The sequence below is a fragment of the Prionailurus bengalensis genome, chromosome A1 (genome assembly GCF_016509475.1).
Source record: "Prionailurus bengalensis isolate Pbe53 chromosome A1, Fcat_Pben_1.1_paternal_pri, whole genome shotgun sequence".
Taxonomy (NCBI): Eukaryota; Metazoa; Chordata; class Mammalia; order Carnivora; family Felidae; genus Prionailurus; species Prionailurus bengalensis.
In genome coordinates this window covers 53,690,263-53,712,832 of record NC_057343.1, presented here as the reverse complement: position 1 = coordinate 53,712,832, position 22,570 = coordinate 53,690,263, and the positions used below count along the sequence as shown (strand labels likewise).

The 22,570-nt window shown below is 36.0% G+C and overlaps 1 protein-coding gene across 1 annotated transcript in view; it reads right to left on the bottom strand.

Annotated features, from left to right (window-relative positions):
• The window catches only part of NDFIP2 (Nedd4 family interacting protein 2), a 63,603-nt gene that overhangs the window by 22,824 nt on the left and 18,209 nt on the right, over positions 1 to 22,570 (bottom strand). Inside the window, exons 2-3 of the mRNA XM_043581396.1 lie at positions 10,949 to 11,105; positions 4,621 to 4,754 (exon numbers count right to left, since the gene is read on the bottom strand). Of these exons, the coding sequence (XP_043437331.1) occupies positions 4,621 to 4,754; positions 10,949 to 11,105 (291 nt within the window). The remainder of the gene's footprint in view (positions 1 to 4,620; positions 4,755 to 10,948; positions 11,106 to 22,570) is intronic.

Sequence of the window (22,570 nt, the reverse complement as noted above, 5' to 3'; positions counted from 1 at the left end):
GGCTCAGTCGGTTAAGCATCTGATGTCGGCTCAGGTCATGATCTCACAGTTCATGAGTTCGAGCCTCAGGTAAGGCTCTGTGCTGACAGCTCAGAGCCTGGAGCCTGTTTCGAATTCTGTGTCTCCCTCTCTCTGCCCCTCCCCCACTCATATTCTGTCTCTCTCTCTCAAAAATAAACATTAAAAAAATTTTTTTTAAGTAAGTAAATAGGGGCGGCTAGGTGGCTCAGTCAGTTTAGCATCCCACTTTGGCTCGGGTCATGATCTCGTGGCTCATAAGTTCAAGCCCCACATCCAGCTCTGTGCTGACAGCTTGGAGCCTGAAGCCTGCTTCGGATTCTGTGTCTCCCTCTCTCTCCCCCTCTCCCCTGCTTCCGCTCTGTCTCTCTCTCTCTCAAAAATAAATAAGTAAGGGGCGCCTGGGTGGCTTGGTCGGTTAAGCGTCCGACTTCGGCTCAGGTCATGATCTCACAGTCCGTGAGTTCAAGCCCTGCGTCGGGCTCTGTGCTGACAGCTCAGAGCCTGGAGCCTGTTTCAGATTCTGTGTCTCCCTCTCTCTCTGCTCCTCCCCTGTTCATGATCTGTCTCTCTCTGTCTCAAAAATAAATAAACGTTAAAAAATTTTTTTTTAAATAAATAAATAAATAAATAAATAAATAAACAAACAAACAGCTTCTGCACAGTGAAGGAAACAAAACTAAAAGGCAAACTATGGAATGGAGAAGATATTTGCAAATGACATATCTAAAAAAGGATTAGTATCCAAAATGTATGAAGAACTTATAAAACTCAACACCCAAAAAATGAATAATCCAATTAAAAGGTGGGCAGAAGGCATGAATAGATTTTTTTCCAAAGAAGACATCTAGATGGCCAACAGACACAAGAAAATACTCACCATACTTCATCATCAGGGAAATGCAAATGAAAACTACAATGAGATACCACCTCACACCTGTCAGAATGGCTAAAATCAAAAACACAAGAAACAACAGGTGTTGGTGAGGATGTGGAGAAAACAGAACCCTCCTGCAGTGTTGGTGGAATGTAAACTGGTGCAGCTATTCCGGAAAACAGAATGGAGGAAGGTTCCTCAAAAAGTTAAAACAGAAATAACTCTATGATCCAACAACTGCCCTGCTAGGTATTTACCCAAAGAATACAAATATACTACTTCAAAGGGAGACACGCACCTCAGTGTAGCATTATCTACAATAGCCATATTATGAAAACAGCCCAAGTGTCTGCTGATTGATGAATGGATAAAGAAGACATGGTACATACATACAATGAAATATTACTTGGCCATAAAAAAGAATGAAACCTTGCCATTTGCAATGATGTGGATGTGATGTGGAGCTAAACACAGTATTTTGCTAAGCGAAGTCAGTCAGTCAAAAACAAATACCACATGATTTCACATATGTGAAATTTAAGAAACAAAACAAAGGATCATAGGGAGAAAGAGAGAAACCAAGAAACAGACTTAACTATAGAGAACTGATGGTTACCAGAGGGGCAGGGGATGGGTCAAAAAGGCGATAGGGATCAAGGACTGCACTTGTTGTGATGAGCACTGGGTGTCATATGTAAGTGTTGAATCACTAAACTGTACGCCTGAAACTAATATCACACTGTATGTTAACTGGAACTGAAATAAAAACTCTTAAAAAAGAAAAAAAAAATTTACCCACACACCCTTTGACCCAGCATTCCAGTTCTTGAAATACTCTGTACAAATTTACTTCTTATATTCCCACTTACAAGAAATCATGTATTAAAGATAATTTGTTGCAGCAATGTTAATAAGAGCAAAAGATCAGATACAATCTAAACGCCCACCAACAGTGGACTCTTGTCAGGAGACAATTCTTGATGAGTCCTTCATGTTTCTGATTGTCTTCCAGGTGGAGGCAATGGCTGCCCTTCTTCTGTACTATCTTTTCAAGGATGTTTATATTGCAGACGGCTTTAGAAGAGAGAGCGTGTCACTCCCTAGGGCAGAGATGTGGGCATGTTTAGTGACCATTAAAAATACATTGGGTTCACTAAACTCAAGGTTCCACACTGTGTGTGGAAACATTACTTGGTCCTCTTTGTGTTTCTTAGTGGGAACTGAGGCTCAGGAGACTGGTCAAGAAAATGCTAATATATTCATGGCAGTCTCACTACATACACTGCCAAAAGAAAAAGGCTTTCAGAACCATATTGCTCATTATTTGGGCCAAAAGATCCCTCAAGTACTCTGCAATCATATATCGTAGAAAATTCAGTGATTGGCAATGACTAAATACACAATAAGATTTTGTATAATTTCAAGTTAATTCAAGAAATGAGCATTAAAACCCAGTGTAAGCCCCTCCAAACCAGTCAGTATGATAGCAAGAATATAAACATTTCATATTTTTTTCTAAATATCAGTCCAGATATTTTTATCACACATCATTTGTAAAAAGAAAACATATATGCAAAGATATCTTTTACGACATTAACAATGTAAAACATACACACATCAACACACATTTCAAAATAATCTGATAACTTTACCAGAGAGGAATGACCACTAAATTACAGTAGCATAATTGATTCCATGGAATTTCACTAAACCATTAAAATAACAGAGAAACATTTAGATAAAATGCTTAAAAAATAAAAGAAACTCTGTGATAATTTCAACAACATTAAACACAGCTTTATAAATCCCAAAACTGGTAAAAGACACCAATATATTTTAAAATGAAAAGCTGTAAGAGAACAAGTGTGGTATTTTCTTCTTCCTAATTTCTTTCTCTTCATTGCTAATTTTTAAAAAGTATTCAACTTAATAAACTGTAATTTATTAAATACCAAGTATGTGCCAGATAATAGCGAGGTGCTAGAAATGTAACCACAAGGTCCTCGTCCTGGAGTTGCTCACAATTTACAAAGTGTTAGTTTTTGTGTCAAAAGACAAGTTACTGACAAACTTTAAAATAAGGTACAAAAAAACAAACACTGCTCACTATTAGGTTGTAAGATAAGACTACCTGGTGAATAAGCCATGTTCTAAAAGCTTCTCCTCACAGAGAGCAAGACAAGGCTTGCTTCTTTCTTTGGAGAGTTCTACCCTACTGTGTGCAAGTTAGGGCAATAGAGGTCCCAAACTTGCTTAACATCCTTTTAAGGACCTCTGCCATTTCCAAGGTCTCTAGAGAGACACTCCCTGAGAAAAAGAGTCCTTCTGGTTCACGGAGAGTGCATGCATGTATACAATGCATGGACAACCACATATGCGCCAGGCAACCTAGAGTTGATTTTGATAGAAACTCCACACTCTATACAGATCTATGCTCCTTCTCTATGATTCTCTCCTCCAAGCATCAAAAAACCCTTATTGACTGAGCTGTATTTATGCCACGGTCTTAACAAAGACTTGCTTTCCCCCTCAGAGGGAAAAGGCATAAATAATAAATTTGAGGCTTGCTGTTTTTACTTATGTGCCCAAAGCTATTTATGTTGACATTTAACTCTGTGTGTTGGAGTACAAGAGTGGGAGCAGGCATGGAAAGTGCTGTACTGATAAAAGAAACCCATCCAGGAGAAAACACTCACCTATCAAATACACTACTTGCTGGGCTCTGGCCTGATGGCAGGAGAACGCTGTGCACAAAAACTCCTTTCTCTCCCTTTATCCCTCACCTCATTCTAGCTTTCTGTGTAAACATAAGTTTGGGTGTCTTTTCCTGAAAAAAAATGGGATGAATCTAGGACTCTGAAATGGTACTCATCTCTAACGTCTAAAGCAAGAAAAAAGGGCAACAAACTCTAGCCCGGCTTGCAGCCATGCTGAAATGAAATAACTTCCATCTTTTACTGGACTGTAAAATAGCGCACATGCATCTTGTTGACTGTCCACTACTGAGATAGTCACTCCTTTACCAGAACAAGAAGTAGCATCCATATGTATCACTGGCTCTCCTACTGAGACAGTAAGGGGAGAAGGGGCAGGTGGAATCCTTGACCATCATTCTAAACTTCTAGTGTGGGATGTGTTAAAATGCCAAAAAATATTAAAAAGTTAGTTGACAAACATAATTTGGAGGCCTTGTAATGTTATTTCTCTGTGTTTTTTAACCTACACTGAGTTCATTCAGAGTCACTAGACTGGCTATACTAATACACACAATTGAGTAGGGGAAAAAAAGATGCTTTATGATTGTAGTTAAGGACCACAAAATCCAAATTATATAAAGAAGGAAATAAGGATATCAACAGTGAAGAGGTCAATGGGATACAGTAACTAGAGTGAGGGGGGTAAAAGTCAGCACGTGAGGGAAGACAAATCAAGACTTAGGAAACATATCGGTAAAGATAAGGACTAGGATGTCCACAAACTAAGATGGAGTGTAGGAGGAAGACTGATATAGAAATTAACAGAAAAAGAAATGGTGGAGAAGGTGGATTTAACTAGGAGAGTGCCAATTTCACCATAGCATGACAACACACATAAGCAGTAGTAGAGAAAATACTAAAAAACAATCTACATGCACAAACACTCTTAGAGAACTATTTCTGACATTACTGAATGTACTCAGAATTACTAGACGATATTCTCAAAAGGAAGCAATCAGATCGCCTTACTCTCTGAGCTGTTTCTGCTGCTGCAGCCGCCATGGCAGCAGCCTTGGCCTTCTCGGCTTCATCGTATGTAGGAAGGGAGGTAGCGACACTGTAGGGAGGTGGCACGGGATAAAACTCACTGTAAACTTCTGAATCTGAAGAAAGGGATTAAAAAAGGACAACCATTAAAACAAACTATTTAATAAAATTTTTACAGTCAAAAACATAATTTAATAATTTACAACAGGCTACTAAAGACTATTACTGCTATTTGTAGTCTTATTTTATAAAGCTAGGTAGTATGTAAGTTACTAATTCAATCCTATGTGTTAGTTTAGTCCCGTATCTATTATAAAGGGAAAAGACTCATAAATATCATCTAAAGGCTGTTACAAAAAACAAAAATATCAAGAATGAAATCTGAAAATCTGTGCAAGACAAGGGAGGTGAGAAAGTCATCACATATGAGCATCCATTCTACCTACTGCTATGCTCAAAGAATTTAATTTACTTGCTCATAATCTCATAGCCTAAAAGTAGAAGTATCAGGAATAATAACACTTGTATAGTACTCATTATTTAATATGCCACTTCTATAGACATTAATCCTAGCAACTCTCAAGTTCAGAAAACTTAAGGAATTTGCCCAGTATTACACAACCAACAAGTGGCAGAGTCCAGGGATTTCCTAATTACCAATATTTGCTCTCATAACATGTGAGGTTCATTTTTTTTTTACATGTCAGTTTTAGCAACTGTCCAAATCTCTTCAGCAAACTCAACATTTCTCTTTCCTAAAAAAGACTGGTGATTTTTAGTTCTTTTTTACTCCTCTTCCCCTCTTCTCATTTTTTTCCGTATCTACCTAGTTTTTCAGTTTCTTTTTATGAAGAATTTTTCCCTCCCCAATTTTTAGATGATTTTTAAAATATGATCTTCAGAAATATAACACAATAGCAAGGGGAGAGTGCTAATTTTACTTTTTTTTTAAGTTTATTTATCTATTTGGAGAGTGACAGAGACAGAGCAAGTTGGGAAGGGAGCAGAGAGAGAGAGAGAAGGAGAATCCCAAGCAGACTCCACACTGCCAGCACAGAACCTGATGCGGGGCTCGAACTCACGAACCTGTGAGATCATGACCTGAGCTGAAACCAAGAGTTGGACGCTTAAGCAAATGAGCCACCCAGGAGCCCCAAAGAGTGCTAATTTAGAAAAAAAACCTGCATCACTTATCACCAACTTCAGCAGTACAGGTAAAGCGATACATACAGGTTGATATACTGATTAGACTCATGCTAGCATCACTGCCAAGAAAATCAGACTCTCAAAGTTATCCACACCCCAATGTCTGACATCGCTTTCGTGATTTCCTCGATTATAAATACAGCATTTGCACATTTTCTATATCGGTTTATAATTTTCTCTATCAGAATTTCTTGCATTTCCACATGAAAACACATTTCACTCTAGCAATTCTTTTCCTTTTGTATTTTAATGTATACTGGTTTTAAAAGAAGTTTTTTAAATGCTATCAATAAGAGCTAAGGATATGAAGCTAGGCAATTTTTAATCCAATGACAGGTAATGCTAGTAGCAGCAGAACACTGAGTACCACCAAAATGGTACAAGGCTCATAAATCCTTAGAAATGACTTCTTATTCAGATGTAAAAACACCACACACAGTCAGGAAAATAGATTTCTTTAGTTCTGAAGCCTCGAATAGAAGCAAAATTTAAGTGAAAGCAATGGTTATAAATTTTAAGGCAGTAACATTAAAATTATAAATTTAAAAACTGGAACAATGACATACATTACCCAAAAGGATGAGATCTTTTACATTAACAACAGATATGTAATTTTTGAAAAGTTTTAACTCCCGTGAAAGGCAAAATGAAACTAACAAATGCAATGCAAACTGGGAAAAAGCACTGCTATAGTTTTAACTTTCACTGGTTAATTTTACTTATTTTTTATCTACCCTTTAAGGCAGCAGTTCTCAACCAGAAAATTTAAAGTCTGGGGAGCTCCAATCCTAGCTGCTCGTCTTAAGCTGTGTGACCTCAAGCAAATCACTTAAGCACTTTATGAAGCTCTACTTTCTCATCCATAAAACCGACTCAGTAAGGCTGTTACTTGCTGTTATATGACAGGATTTAAGAGTAGTCAAGAGGACTCTGTAAACTGTAAAGCATTATACAAATGTCAACTATTATTATTGATGGCGCTCAGATCTATAAAACCAGTCATAAAGTGACCTACTGAAGAACATAATCTCCACAGAAAACTGGTACTGTCCATGCTTAAAATTTAACAGTAAAAGGCTGAAGAAAAACACTATTGATGTTTTTCATTAAAGAGAAGCAAACTTCTAGAATTACTCAGTTCTTGTGTTCAATTACAGTCATGAATGGCCTTTTAGTACAAGTGTAAAAATAAGAGACCAGTAGTCACACAGATTATAAGAATAACTGAATACCTAGGTAGCAAGGACAACCTGTCTTAAATGGAAATTTATCCAATCTCTAAAAATGACATGATCTGTGTGGCACCTGGGTGGCTTAGCTGGTTAAGCATCTAACTCTTAATTTTGGCTCAGGTCATGATCTCATGGTTGTGAGATCAAGCCCCATGTCAGGCTCCACACTAAGTGTGAAACCTGCTTGGGATTCTTTCTCCATATCTCTCTCTCTCTCTCTCTGCCCCTTCCCCACTAACACTGTTTCTCTCTCAAAATACATAAAAATTAAAAAAAAAAAAAAATGGACATGCTCCATTATCAAAACTATTCTAGAGCACAGAAGAATGAGAAGCTTCTCAATTCATGCTATGTTGCTTCCATACATAATATTAACACTAAAACCACAAAGACAGTACAAGGGTTAAAGATCCCACTAATAAAATTGCAAAACTTTTGGGAAAAAAAACATTAACAAATATAAATCCAGAATGGATTAGAATATGGTAACAATTTAGTCTATGAATGCAGAAATGAATTGGCTTAAAAAGAAATCTAGTAATAACATATTTCATTATGTCAAAAATTAAAGGAGAAAAAAACATAATTCTGTGATAAAGACCCAAAAAGATGCCTTCAAGGTTTCTGGCCTAGTGGAGCCATTTACCGAAGTGAAGACAACTGACAAGGAAAAGGTTCAGTGATGGAGGAAGAAGCCACTGACAGTTTTAAAGGTACTGAAACCTCCTTTATTCTTTCAAACTCTTCCCATCAAGAGGTGGAGACTAATTGTCTTGAATAAAGACTAACCCCAGATATTCACTTCTAACAAATCAAATGTGGCAGACGTGACACTGTGTGACTTGAGTGGTAATGCCACAACAGGTGACACAGATTCTATTTGGCTTGTTCTTGGAACTCAGCCTCCATTCAGTGAGGAAGCCCAGGCCACAAGAGGTCACGTACAGGTGTTCTGGCCAACAGTCTCAGCGGAGGCCCCAGCGGAAGCTTGCATCAGCTGCCAAATATGTAAATAAGGAAGCCTCAAGATGACTCCAGCTCCAGGTCACCAAAAGATAATAATAACATGAGATCCTGGGAGACAATCGCATAACTGAGTCTAGCCCACCCCAAAAACCATGAGAACTGATAACACTAAATGACTGCTACTTTACTCTGTTTGTTTTATGGTAGCTTGTTATACAGCCAGGCAATGGTGGCCACAAGAAAAAAACCTGTAATTTCAATCTTAGCATTGTCCATCATTCAAACACAGGCAAAGCATCAGGAAAACACCTCCTTTTCTTTCTTCAAGACTACCATCAAATAGATTTATTTTTCTTTTACCTAGACTAGAATAGCAAATTCACTGCACTATATTCTGGAAACTCGTAGAATAATGAAAAAAAAATTAGCCCAAAATAAATTTTAGCTAGCACCAATCCAGCTGTTAAATCCTATGGACAAAGACAAATAAAACTGATATAAATCAATATAAAAACTGTCCATCAAACTGGGCACTAAAGAAGCACATTGATCAAACAAACATTATATACAAACAAAAGGAGTAAGCATTTACTAAATTAGTGAGAATACCTTCGTAAGAAAATCATTTTCAGCAATTGCATAAAATTGTAAATGGAAAAAGTAAATGGTATGATCTTTTTACACACCCATATGGTCTAGATAAAATTTGTAGAAGCAGAAATGGTAACAAGATAAGGTTGGCAGAAGTTTGAGAAGTATTGATATTGATTACAGAATAAGAGATAAGAAAGATGAATACTCTAGTGAAGGGTCTTCTAATATTAAAATGTTTCTTATAATAGATTTAAAAAGTGTTTCCTAAAGAATACATAAAATACATAGAGGTTATTTACAATCGTATACAAAAGCACATTTAAAAATTTAAATATTTATTTTTGAGAGAGTGCAAGCAGGGGAGGGGCAGAGAAAGAAGAGGATAAAGGATCCAAGCAAGCTCTGCACTGACAGCAGGGAGCTCCACGCGGGGCTCGAACTCACAAACTGTGAGATCATGACCTGAGCCAACGTTGGACGCTCAACGAACTGAGCTACCCAGACGCCCCTAAACTTTTTTCAATTATATAATGATTAACTCCAAGAAACAACAAATGTTTGCAAGGATGTGCAGAAAAATAAACTCTCATGCACTGCTATGGGAATGCAAACTGGTGCAGCCACTGTGAAAAACAGTATGGAAGTTTAAAAAGTCAAAAATAGGGGGTGGCTCAGTCGGTTAAGAGTCTGACCTCAGCTCAGGTCATGATCTCACCATTCATGGGTTTGAGCCCTGCGTCGGGCTCTGTGCTGACAGCTCAGAGCCTGGAGCCTGCTTCCGATTCTGTGTCTCCATCTCTCTCTGTCCCTTCCCAACTCTCACGAGTGCTCTCTCACTTTCTCTCTAAAAACTAAATAAACATTAAAAAAATTTTTTTTTAAGTCAAAAATAGAACTACCCTATGACCAAGTAATCGCACACTACTGGGTATTTACCCAAAGAACATGAAAACATTAATTTGAAAGGATATATGCGCCCCTGTATTTATTGTAGCACTATTTACAATAGCCAAATAGCCAAATTATGAAAGAAGCCCTAGTGTCCACTGGTAGATGAAAGGATACAAAGGATATGGTGTGTATGTATATAGTGGAGTATTCAGCTTTTTTAAAAAAGAATGAAATCTTGCCATTTGCAACAACATGGATGGAGCTAGAGAGTACAATGCTAAGTGAAATAAGTCAGGGAAACACAAATACCATATGACTTTACTCATATGTGGAATTTAAGAAACAAAACAAATGAGCAAAGGAAAGAAAACAGAGACAAACCAAAAATGAGACTATGAGACTATTAACCACAGACAACAAACAAATGGTTATTGGAAGGACGTGAGTAAAGGGATGAATGAAATAGGTGAAGGGGATTAAGAGTACACTTATCATGATGAGCACTGAAATGTACAGAACTGCTAAATTATTGTACACCTGAAACTAATATAACACTGTATGTTAACTGTACTGGAATAAAAGTAAAGAATAAAAAATAAATTATATAATGATTAGCTTAGCATTCCTGGGAAAATACAAATTGTGGCCGGAGAAACTGAGGAGGATATCTCTTTAGAATGACCTGAAAAGATAAGATGAACAGTAAGAAGCCGGAACCACTGTTGTATGTCCAGGAATTACTACCATATGTATGTGATAACATTATGTACACCCTTCACCTCCGTTCACACATACCACATTCCTGCTCACACTCAGCATCAATAATACCTTGTTTTACAACTATGTTTTACAACTATGTAAGTAAATATACACAAACACAAATATATAAAAATATGTCGTGTACATACAATGTATTTATTTCTTCCAAAAGCAATATGCTACTCTGTTGGAAATAGCAATAAGCATAAGCAAGTTTATACTTATAATTTTTTTTGAAAACAACAAGAATATGAGGCAAGTAATATATGAATAAACATTTCACAAACTATCCTTGGGAAAACCTTTTTTTAAAAAAATCATAAAACCAGGAAGCCTCTTAATAGACTCGATAATTACACGAAACCATACTGGTTAAAAAAAAAAAAAAAGGAGGGGCGCCTGGGTGGCGCAGTCGGTTAAGCGTCCGACTTCGGCCAGGTCACGATCTCGCGGTCCGTGAGTTTGAGCCCCGCGTCGGGCTCTGGGCTGATGGCTCAGAGCCTGGAGCCTGTTTCCAATTCTGTGTCTCCCTCTCTCTCTGCCCTCCCCCGTTCATGCTCTGTCTCTCTCTGTCCCAAAAATAATTAAAAAAATAAAAATAAATAAAAAAAAAAAAGGAGATATTAAAAATATTACTTGTCGTTTCAAACTAGAAACAATACCTGAAGTTGTAGGTACTTCCACAGTAATACTGCTATAAGGTGGAGGAGAAGAGTCAGTTTCAAGTACTGATGCAGAAGGAGCAGTCTGCGGTGTTGAGTTTGAAGTCGATGGTTGCTCTACAGCAGATGACTCTGAATTATCCTCTTCATTGTGAAGCTAAGAGAACAAGGAAAAAGGAAACAATAATGTAATTCTCATTATTATTTTTAAAAAATTTAAGCTGATTTTCAAAGACTGTTTTAGGCAAAGGATCACTTTTTAGCTAAAAACAAAGAAAAATAGCATTTAAAAAGATGAACAAAATTTGTAAGAGACCTAAGCAGTCATTAAAAAATTGTATTTTTGGTAGTTTCTTTACAATAAAATTGAGGTTCAAATTAAGCACTTGTAAAGAAAAAAAATCATGACTAAAATACATTCAAATCCATTCAATCCTAAGTTAATTATCATCTACCATGTATTAATCGCTACAAAGAAAACAACTAATACAACCACAATACCATTTCTATTACACTAGCATCTAGGATAACTGAAATGTAACCTGAATTAATAAAATGAAATAATAATATATAAACATTTCAAAAATACAGAATACTCTAAGGAGGTCTTCTCAAGTACCAGAAGAATTACTTATCAAGCAAGATGAATCAATGTGTATATAAAATCTTGGAAGACGCTCTTCAACACAACAAACGGACTGAAAGCTCAGAATTGGCAAAATAATACGTTGGATCTGTATTTAACTCATTTAATCCTCACCACATATCTATGAAATAGTATTATCCCCATTTGACAGATTAAAATGGGGGAAGGGAACAACCCTGAAAGGGCTAGAGTAACTTGCTAGACATCACAACAGCCAGGACGGGTAAGGCCAGGACTCAAACCTGAGCAGCAGGGCTGCAGACTTCTTACTTCATTTACAAGTAACCTTTTAAAAAGTCTTTTAAAAACTTTAAATTTGTTAGAAGGTGATGATAACGACATACAGTCAAACTAATTCGAGGTCAACCAAAAGCATCAGTATCTAAAAAGTGACTCATCAAAAAGGTACTATAATTGATCCCTATATTTGCAAAAGAGTTCTTATTAACTATTTAAAAGAATTTTAATATAATTTATTGTCAAGTTAGCTTACAGTATATACAGTGTGCTCTTGGTTTTGGGGGTAGAATCTCAAGATTCTTCGCCTACATACAACAGGCAGTGCTCATCCCAGCAAGTGCCCTTCTCAATGCCAATCACCCATTTTCCCCTCCCCTCAATGCCCCCCCATCAACCCTCAGTTTGTTCTCTGTATTTAAGAGTCTCTTATGGTTTGCCTCCCTCCCTCTATTTGTAACTATTATTTCCCCTTCTCTTATGAAATATTTTAAGATACTTTTAAATCTATTAGAACCTTGTTTTGAAAAGAAACTACAGGTCTTCAATATTATTCAATTTTCACATCTTAATTTATTCTTGTAAAGAAATTCAATGTTAAAAATCCCCCAAATAAATTTTGTCACACAGCAAAACTGTATAAACACAAATCTGAGTGTTGTGATGTGGTGAAATGAACATGCACTTGGAGTTTAAAAAGAGCATGCAAATTCTTGCTCTACCTTTTAGGAGCTTTGAGAAACCTCTTCTCTGTGCCTCAGTGTCTCCAAGTTTAAGTTCTAAATGCAGCCAAAATCCTCATAGCATTGTAAAATAATATTTGGAAGGCACCTAATATTAACATCTAACACACAGAAGGCATTTAATAAATACTAGTTTCCTCCTTCTTCCCCTTTAATATACTTTATTCTGTGACCTGAAATAATTGGGTGCTATCAGTCCAATAGTCACTCATATGCCTCTAAAAAAATTAAAAATATATATACGCAAAGTAAAATTTACTTCACTGCTGTTTGCATATGTCTTGGTAAGTGATCTCACTAACACAATACTTTTGTCGAGTTCATAAATTTTAACAGAACTGCCATAAACATACCTAAAATCACTTCTCAAGTTACTAAGACAGTTTTTTTCTCCATAACACCAAGGTTTATGTGACAGAATTCACTCACAGAAACTGAACTGTAAGGTCAAAGAATCATAAAGTGAATTTTGCATGAGCTTTGTATTTACCTGCAGTTTTCCAAGCAGGCACTACACGACCACCCTCCTGACTAGCAACACTGCCTCAGAGTCACAAAGCATCTTCCATGTTTCCTAGTACAAGTTACGCAGGGAACACCTAACTTAGTCATCTTTGATCATATTTTGAAAAGCAAAAATGTTAGACGAGCAAATTAAGGCAAATAAAAGTGAAGTACAGATATATACTAACATTCACAACTAAACAATTAACAGCGACGGTGTCAAAAAAGGAAACCACTGCTCCATCGCTACCATTAACAATGCAAATGTGGGTGAACTATACTAAAGAAAACGCCTTATGACAAAACAGCTCTCCTCTGGTTCCTAAGAAACACTCCTTACCATATCAAATACATAAATGTGTTCCCCAGAATGACCAACTCATTTTTAAAACCTATCGAAATGTACTCAGATAACTGCAATAAAAAGAGTTAACTACAGATATTTTTATATATGATCTCAGAAGTAGAGCTCGGAACTTGTAAAACATACCCTAAATTATTTCAAATGCCCTACAGTTCCAGTTTTATTTTTTAAAAAAATTATACAGTGAACATTTGCCATGTATCAATAGTAAAACCCAATAACTCAGTCAATAATGTCTATCCACTGTAGCAGAGAACTTCCAAAATGCAATTTTTTTATTTGATCTCTTTGGTGCCTCTGTAAATTAGCCTACTTTGAGTGCCTTTTAACTAAGTCCATTCAAGGGCTCAAACCAAATCACATGTTTATCAAAGCAGACAGTGTCATTTGTGGAAATTTTTCCTTTATCATGCTGTGCAATGATTCTATTTTACATTCTGTAAGGATTACCATAAACAGCAAAAAAAGGGGCAGGGATAAATAGAGTAGGACCTACATAAATACAATAATGAACAACGCACCTCCAAAGTTATCTTCCTAGCTTATCCTATTTATAAGTCTCCTGAAAAAAAAACATGGGCACAGGAAGGGGCACCTGGGTGGCTCAGTCAGTTAAGCCTCTGATCCTTGATTTCAGCTCAGGTCATGATATGGTTTGTCATACTGAGCTTCCATATAGGAGTCTTTATCTCCCTCTCTCTCTATCCGCCCCTGGCTCGCTCATGTGCTCTCTCTCAAACTAAATAAATATTTTTTAAAAATAGCACATGAAAACTAAAACATGTCTTTTATATAGTGACCAGGGTGATGAAAAGTTGCACAGGGAGCCACAGCTTTTTAGCCTAAAGGATACTAGGATAACAAGAGGGCTATCTTCAACATACCTGTAGCTAATCCTTACTGATGTATGCTGACTATTTTTAATGATAAGACAACCTTAACCATTATGATTAACTCTACCTTGCCGTCCAGCCTTCTCATGTGTAAACTACTATTTATTGTCCTTTAAGCTCTCCTATGCTATGGCACTTCACTCTATCTTAACGTGATAAAAGATTAACATAATAACTGTGAGCTTTGCTTCTGAGAAGCCAGAAACCTAATGAATGTTTTCTAAACATACCAAGATGAGAATGTATGGATGTACTATGAAGTGTTCAGTGAGCAGTGTTTGAAAGAGAAAAAAAAAATTGTAAGTTATTGGGGGGGGGGGGGAAGTACGTGAAGAACTAATGTATATTTTGTATACTACCATATTCTTACATTTAATTTTAGCACAAAACAAAACTGGGAAGAAGAGTTCGTAGACGCAAGGAGATAAATTTTACCTCAATAAAAAACCTTTAAAATTTTTTAATTAGATCTTTTAAATTATTAGAATGCTAGCTTTTCTGAAGGGCAACACTTTCAGGCAGATTTTGGATGATTCTCTGGCAAGGCTGCAGACCATATAACTGTTTTTCCCAGAAGAGTCCTACTTTTTATATTTACTGTTGCAGGGCTCCATTCAACTTAGCATTTTCTCCACCCCTTTCATTCTTAAGAAAACTGAATGGTCAATTCAATAGTCAACCTACATATAATGGGATTCTTGCCCTTTATATAATATTAATAGATGGCAAAGGCTGCTATAAGATAACATGACTCTAGCAAAAACCTATGGTAGTCTCTATCATTCTATGTTGCCTTAACACCTCAATTAAAGGAGAAAACAGATTAGAGTTGCAATAACATCAACTGGTAGAGTCCAGCTACTCATTTTAATCACCCAAGAAGAAAATGAGCTACCTTATCTATGCCTCTAGGGATAAGGTGATAATAGCAGGAGCTACGAAATCCCTGCAGACAGCACAAGCGATCTAAACCAATAGCGTGGAACACAGGTTCCCACAAAGCACCGCTGCCTGGTATATGAAGTTAGATTTTCTACCAATAAAACTAAATTATAGCAGTCTTCCTTATATATATAAATATGCTATTAAGCAAAGTAACAGAACTGTCTTAATGTTAGGGTGTTTTTTCTTCGCTATAACTTTCCTGTCTCTGGACATTTATCCACTAATGAGAGCTAGCTTATGATAAAGCAAAAATATAAACAATTAGGAAAGAATGTATAAGCAATGAATGAATATTAATAAAAAACTGTCAGTTGGCAAATCATGCTTAATTTTCAGCTTCTTCTCTTGAAAGTACAGAATTTTAGTTGTTTTATATTTCATAATATAAACATATTTCTGCTAGTAAAACCTTTCTTCTTAGCATGAAAAAATATCATTATTTCATAGTGCTCCACAAACGGTACCATGAGTTCTAGATGCTCCATCACCTGAACAAGGCTGCAAAACAACTATTTAAAACCAAGTGTCGGGGCACCTGGATGGCTAAACTGGGTAAGTGTCTGACTCTTGATTTCAGCTCAGGTCATGATCTCATGCTTCATGACTTTAAGTTCAAGCCCTACATTGGACTCTGCACTGACAGTGCTAAGCCTGCTTAAGATTTTCTCTCTCTCTCTGACTCTCCCCTGCTCACACTCTTTCTTACAGAAAAATAAATACATAAACTTAACAACAAAAAAAAGTGTCATCAGATATTTTATCAAGGCACATCTTAGTTTTCTCTTAAACAAATAAGGGTTTTGGTTTCATTTCAAAACTGCTATTGTCTGCTTCCAACACGTCAACTGAAAAAAAGAACTGAGATCTCAGACATTAAAATAGAGTGAAACTATGAAAATAAATGTCACCACACATGAAATAAGCCCCTAATTCAGCAATCAGATTTTGAACATTCAAGAGCTTTTAAAATCAAAACCATTTAGGCACAAGAATGAAAAACAAGATCTAGTCAATTCTAATTGCAACCATTTCCTTCCAGCAAACTACCACTTGCAAGTCTGTACTGTGCTTCATGATGCCCTGTGGGGGCTTAGGGACCCTGACAACCTCTAATTAGATTTGGGAATGTTTCCACCTTCCCGATCAGATCATAACCTTCAGAAATTTAGAAAGTATGCTTTATTCATCCTGGTATACCCTAAAACAGGTAGCTGAGTGTAGAGCTTGAGTAGGCTTCACATAAAATACAGTTGTCTAAGCCTCCCAGAGTTTTTTTACCAAAATGGGGGAGGGAGTTTAGTCAAGTAATAGATGCACTTAACATTTCAAGATCAAGAATCATACTTCATATATTTCTATGATTTCCTCGGTGCTCTACATATAGTAGACACCTGAAATATTTAGTCATTCAACTTTTGTGGGCAGTTATTATTAATTAATAAGAAAATGTTTGTTATTAAGCCTACTAAAATTAAACCATATTTTCAGAAAAAAATCTCTGAATTACATTAAACAAGAAAATAAATTCCAACCCCACATCACCCAAGTCTTCAGAAAAACTACACTAGAGTCAGCCTTTCTTACCACAGCTAGACAAGACAACCAACAACAAAGAAAGTCACAAAAATCACATGCAGCTATCCTCTCCCATAAGCAAATCAATGAGTTGGCAAGGGTAAGGGTCACTGGATTACAGACAAACTACCTGAGAGTGTACGTACAGATAGAAGCATCAGGGACTCAGAGCACAAAGTAGCAAAAGTTCATACACAGGATTTTTACTCATCAAAAAATAGTTTACTATGAAAGAATATAAGTACAAAACCAAAAACAGGTCATAAAAGGGGTGATCTTTTGATAAAAGTTAGTAAAAATGAAAACTCTAAGAAAACAAATTTTACTGGACATAAGAAACAAAACAGCATCACACAGAAGGAATATAAATTATTAATTAAAAAAAGAAAATATTCCTAATAATTAAAAGAGCACAAACTGTTAGGAAGAATGGTGTTGGGACTCAAACTAAACTAGTAAGAGTATAAATTCACTGAACTACCTTGAAGAGCAATTTGGCAATTCCTATGAAAGCTGAAGGTGTGTAGGATACAATCATTCTACTTCCAGATGTCAACACTAGAAAACTCACTAGGACATAAAAATACATGTACAAGATTGCTCTCAGCAGTACTATCTGTAATAGTAAGATACTGAAAACAACAGTCTGCCAGCAGGAAATGAATATTATTTCATGATTTTATAACACAATTCAACACTTTAAATTGATGAATTCGATCAATATGAATCATCACAGATAAATCTTTAAAACATTCCAGGTGAAAAAGCAAGCTGCAAAAGTATAAAACAGCAAAAAACTGTAATAAGTACATTTTCACATAAATCTAAAACCTATCTATTTCATATAGTAAAAAACATCCATAGAAATCATATACATCAACTTCAAGATAGCATACAAGGAAGAAGGGGGAGGCATGAATGCAAGGCTTTAAGCATACCTTTCCTTAAAAAAAGGAAAAAAAAGTTCAAAACTTGAAACAAACATGACAAAATGCTATTATCTCCATTTGCCATTATCTCCACAGTGGATATAAAACTATCTTGTATATTATTTTCTGTACTTTTATGTCTGAAATGTTTCATAATTTTAATATTTACATTTAAAACAAAAAGTTGAGCTGGCCAAGTTGTCTCCATGTATATTTTTTTTTTTTTTCAACGTTTATTTATTTTTGGGACAGAGAGAGACAGAGCATGAACGGGGGAGGGGCAGAGAGAGAGGGAGACACAGAATTGGAAACAGGCTCCAGGCTCTGAGCCATCAGCCCAGAGCCCCACGCGGGGCTCGAACTCACGGACTGCGAGATCGTGACCTGGCTGAAGTCGGACGCTTAACCGACTGCGCCACCCAGGCGCCCCTGTCTCCATGTATATTTATAGCACCCACGACTCCTTAAAAAAAATTAATCCACAATGAAAAACAGGCAATCAGAAAATGAGTCAAATACAGGGCAAAGAGAAAAGTATTAGGAAAAGATATGGTGGTTAGCACTGAATCCTCTTAAATACAGAACTAATGCTAAACATGGAGCTAAAGTCTAAGCTGCTGGCAGAAATCAGGAGCGCCTGGGTGGCTCAGTCAGTTAAGTGTCCAACTCTTGACCTTGGCTCAGGTTATGACTGCCCAGTTCGTGGGATGGAGTCCCACATTGGGCTCTGCACTGACAGTGCTAAGCCTGCTTGGGATTCTCTCTCTCCTCTCTCTCTGCTCCTCCCCTGCTCACGCTCTTTCTCTCTCTCATTCTCAAGATAAACAAATAAACTTAAAAAAAAAAAACAAAAACAAAAACAAAAATCTGGAGCGCCTAGGTGGCTCAGTTTGTTAATAGTTACGTATCCAACTCTTGATTTCAGCTCACATGATCTCATGGTTTGTGAATACTTGGGCTCTGCACTGACAGCCTGCTTGGGATTCCCTCTCCCTCTCTCTCTCTGCCCCTCCCCTGCTTGCACATGCTCCCCACCCCTCTCTCATTCTCAAAATAAATCAATAAACATTAAAAAAAAAACTTTAACAAAAAAACCCAAAAAGCAAACATTACATAACCTAAAAAAGTAAAAATATACGTAACATAGAAATGAGGGACTGAGGAAAAAAAGAGATGAGAGAAAGTATCATTTATCTCATCTATCACAGCTGGGATTTAATCTCCAATACCTAAAATTAAAACATGCAGTTTTTTTAAATTATCCTAATTCCCTACTGGTTTTTGTATTTTTTCTTAATTTTGGTGAAATCTTACATAACCGAACAGCTCTGTTAAACCTTTATCTAGAATTCAGCTGTTCATTTAGATTTTTTCCCCTGGTGTTGAATTCAAACAAAATCATATTTCATGTTTTCATTTTTTAAAATAGCATAAATGGCATTATCCTATTTTTATAACATTATTCCTTTCTATAAGCACAAATGAAATTATGTGCACCAAATGCTAACATAAGTTATTTCTGGTTGCTAAGGTATGGATGCCTATATTGCTTCTTTCTTTGTACTCTTACTGCCTACATTTTTAAAAATAAGTATATATAACTTTTTAGAAAAATTAAAAAGGTCATTACAAAAACACACTTTAATCTAGTAATTCTTACTTTAAGACTACACCCAAACAAACTAATCAGAAACTTAAAACAAGACTTCTTTATAAAGCTGTTCATCACAGTTTTACAGTAATGGAAAACTGGAAACAATCTATTCATCCAAATTAATATAGGAGTATCAAAAGAATGGAACCATTTAAGATGGTGTTTCTAACAGGATACTTAATGACATAAGGAAATGATCATGATATAGTATTAAAAAACTGACAAAATTGTGGATAAATTATATATTATTCTATGTTTAAATAAGAAAAAGTGTTTCAAACTGACAGGTGACAAAATGGGCAGCATGAGTGCTTGCAAGTTGTACTTATGTTTCTTTGTTTTTTACTTTTCTATTTTCTCCAAGTTCTCTAGAACTGAGATGAAAGTAAGAAACATTCGTTTTTATTCTTAAGACACAAAGGGATATATTAAAGACATTTCCATCTATGCTTAAAGAAAGAAGTTTCTGTAAGCTAGAAAACAGACACTATAAAATTTCTCCATTACCAAATTAAAAAAAAAAAAATCACCACATACTCTACATACATCCAATAACCTTTTATAACCATTATCTTTACAAGAAAAGAAAGTCAGGTATATAAACTGATATGATCTTTATTTTCCATCAATTAGTTAATAGCACTAATACATAAAGTAATACCAATATGTACCCATTTTCGTGTGATGATTTTCTAATAAAACACACTTTAGAGGCCAAAATTACTCATAAGGGCTTTTTCTTGGTCTCTTATCCATCTTATAGCAGAGTTTGCTTTATGGGGTCCCTTTGCCTTTGTTAATCACATTACATATTCATGTACATCATTTACAAAGTCATTCTGTTTGCACAGGAACACTATCTAGTCCTTAATACTCCAGTTCCAAGGATGGCACACTTACATCGTCAGCAACATGCCGCCAATATTCTGTTTTATTCAACAACTCAGCTAATAAACGACTCTGCAAACTTTCCACAAACAACTCTGTGAGAAAATGCTCAGTAAGCACCCAGTAGAGCAATAGTAAGCTACTATGGCAGTGACTGTTGTGCTGGTCAGTTTGCTTCCACTATAGCCCTATGTTTAAGTGTAAACAGTACTTCCTCAATCCAAACTAAACTCTAGAAATCAGATCTTTCACATTATCTAGATTCTGTATGGTAGGAAAGTGCAAACATGATGGGGACATATCAAAGGACATGGGAGATGAAAGAGGAAACCACTGGTCAAATCTGGGATGAGCTGAGCCTCATAATAAATGATAATAGTATCAAATTATAACCAGTAGAATAAAATAAGAATCCATTAATTCATACTAATATAAATGAATAAATAAACTGGAGGCAAGGAAATGTTTCCTTGTACAACTCTAAATAAATGTAGAAGAAATGAAAGAACTAGAAAATTACCATGACGACTACCATAGGTATAACTATTTCAGGCAATAATAACCAGTAAATTCTAAAGCCAGTTAGTGAAAGTATTGTTAGGAAAAAAATGGACATTTGTGGAGTATACTACAAAATAGCAGATGTGAATCTTTCCAAAACATTGTCATGAAAGACTTAAAAAATTAGACAACTGTTCTAGATTAAAAGAGACTAACAGAAGCACAATATTTAATAAAGAGCTACATCCTGATATTATAAAAAATATTTTCTTTTGCTATAAAAGATCTTAGGGAAACTAGTGAACTTTGCAGATTATATTATATCAATGCTACTGATTTTGATAATTTGCACTATAAGTTTATAAGATAATGCCTTTGATTTTACAAAATATACACGGAGATATTTAGATGTAAAAGTACAGCATGTCTGCTATTTACTTTCAAAAATGCTTGGGGGGGGCGGGGGGGAAACAGTGTATGTTTGTATATATACATACAATGTAATGGGAATATCACAAAGCAAATATAATAAAAAATCAACATCTGAAGAAACTGTATACACGCTATACAGGATTCTTTGGAATCTTTTTCCACACTTTTTATAAGTCTAAAATTATTTTAAAATAAAAGTCAAAAAACAAAATGCTATACAATAAGAAAATAGAACAATATGTTGTACAAAAACCAACAGATTAACTTAAACTCTATAATCTGGCTTCTAACAATTTCCATTCCAGCATTAGAAATCCTATAAGATCATGAAAAACCTCCACACCTTCAGTCACTGTAGAAAATGGTTTCTCCACATTTAATCAAAATCCAACTTCCCCGGATGGCATTACAACCCTCAAAGGCCTCTCAAACAAATATGTCAATCCTCCCACAGCTCCCCCTTATCTGGAAACAAGAAGAAAAGGGACATTTTCTTGGATATTGCCAGATCTAGATCAAGAGGCTCTCTTAAAGTTTACACTATCTATACAGCTTGTTAGACCCACTTACATCTTATTATTACTATTCACAAGGGTCAAAAATCATTCCCCAGTTAAGCCTGACAAGCCAGCTCTTACCCCCAACATCCCCTCTGCCTTAAGTCCTACTATGTTACAGGATCACTAAACCAACTTAACACCCCAGCTATAAAACAGGAAGTGATGATATTCAGAGTTGAGTTATCCAGAGACTACCTCAGTTCACCACTTTTCCTGACCTGACAGTCATCTATTCCTGCTTCTATAAAAAAGATTTCTACATCTAGTACTTGGTTCACAAACTCCTGGCATTTGCCTTTCTCACTTCCTTACTTCCACTAAGTCTATTCTTTGGGCCCTACATTCACTGCCACTTGGTTTTACTTTCTATCCTATGCAGCCAGGATTATAAAGTGAAAAATTTACATGGCACACTCAGTTTTCTAGCTCCTATATCCTCTGCTACATGTACACTACTGAGATCCAATCTGGAATGAGTCTCTCTGCTATTCTCCAGGTAGAAAGAGGAAAACAAATCACACAATTGTGCCACGAAAATTTAGTTTCTCATCTCAGCAGGGTCATCAGAATAGTCCTCACCACGACAGGTGTTTCAGCTCTGTCAACCTCCTATCCTCCACTTCCGACCGTGGAGCTCAGTCAAAATCTTTGCTTCCTACTTCACAGAGGAAAACAGGTTTTCAAGCAAAAATTCCTTCAACTTCTCTCCCCTGCATCTCTAAATTTAGCATTATGGCATCCATCCTAACAT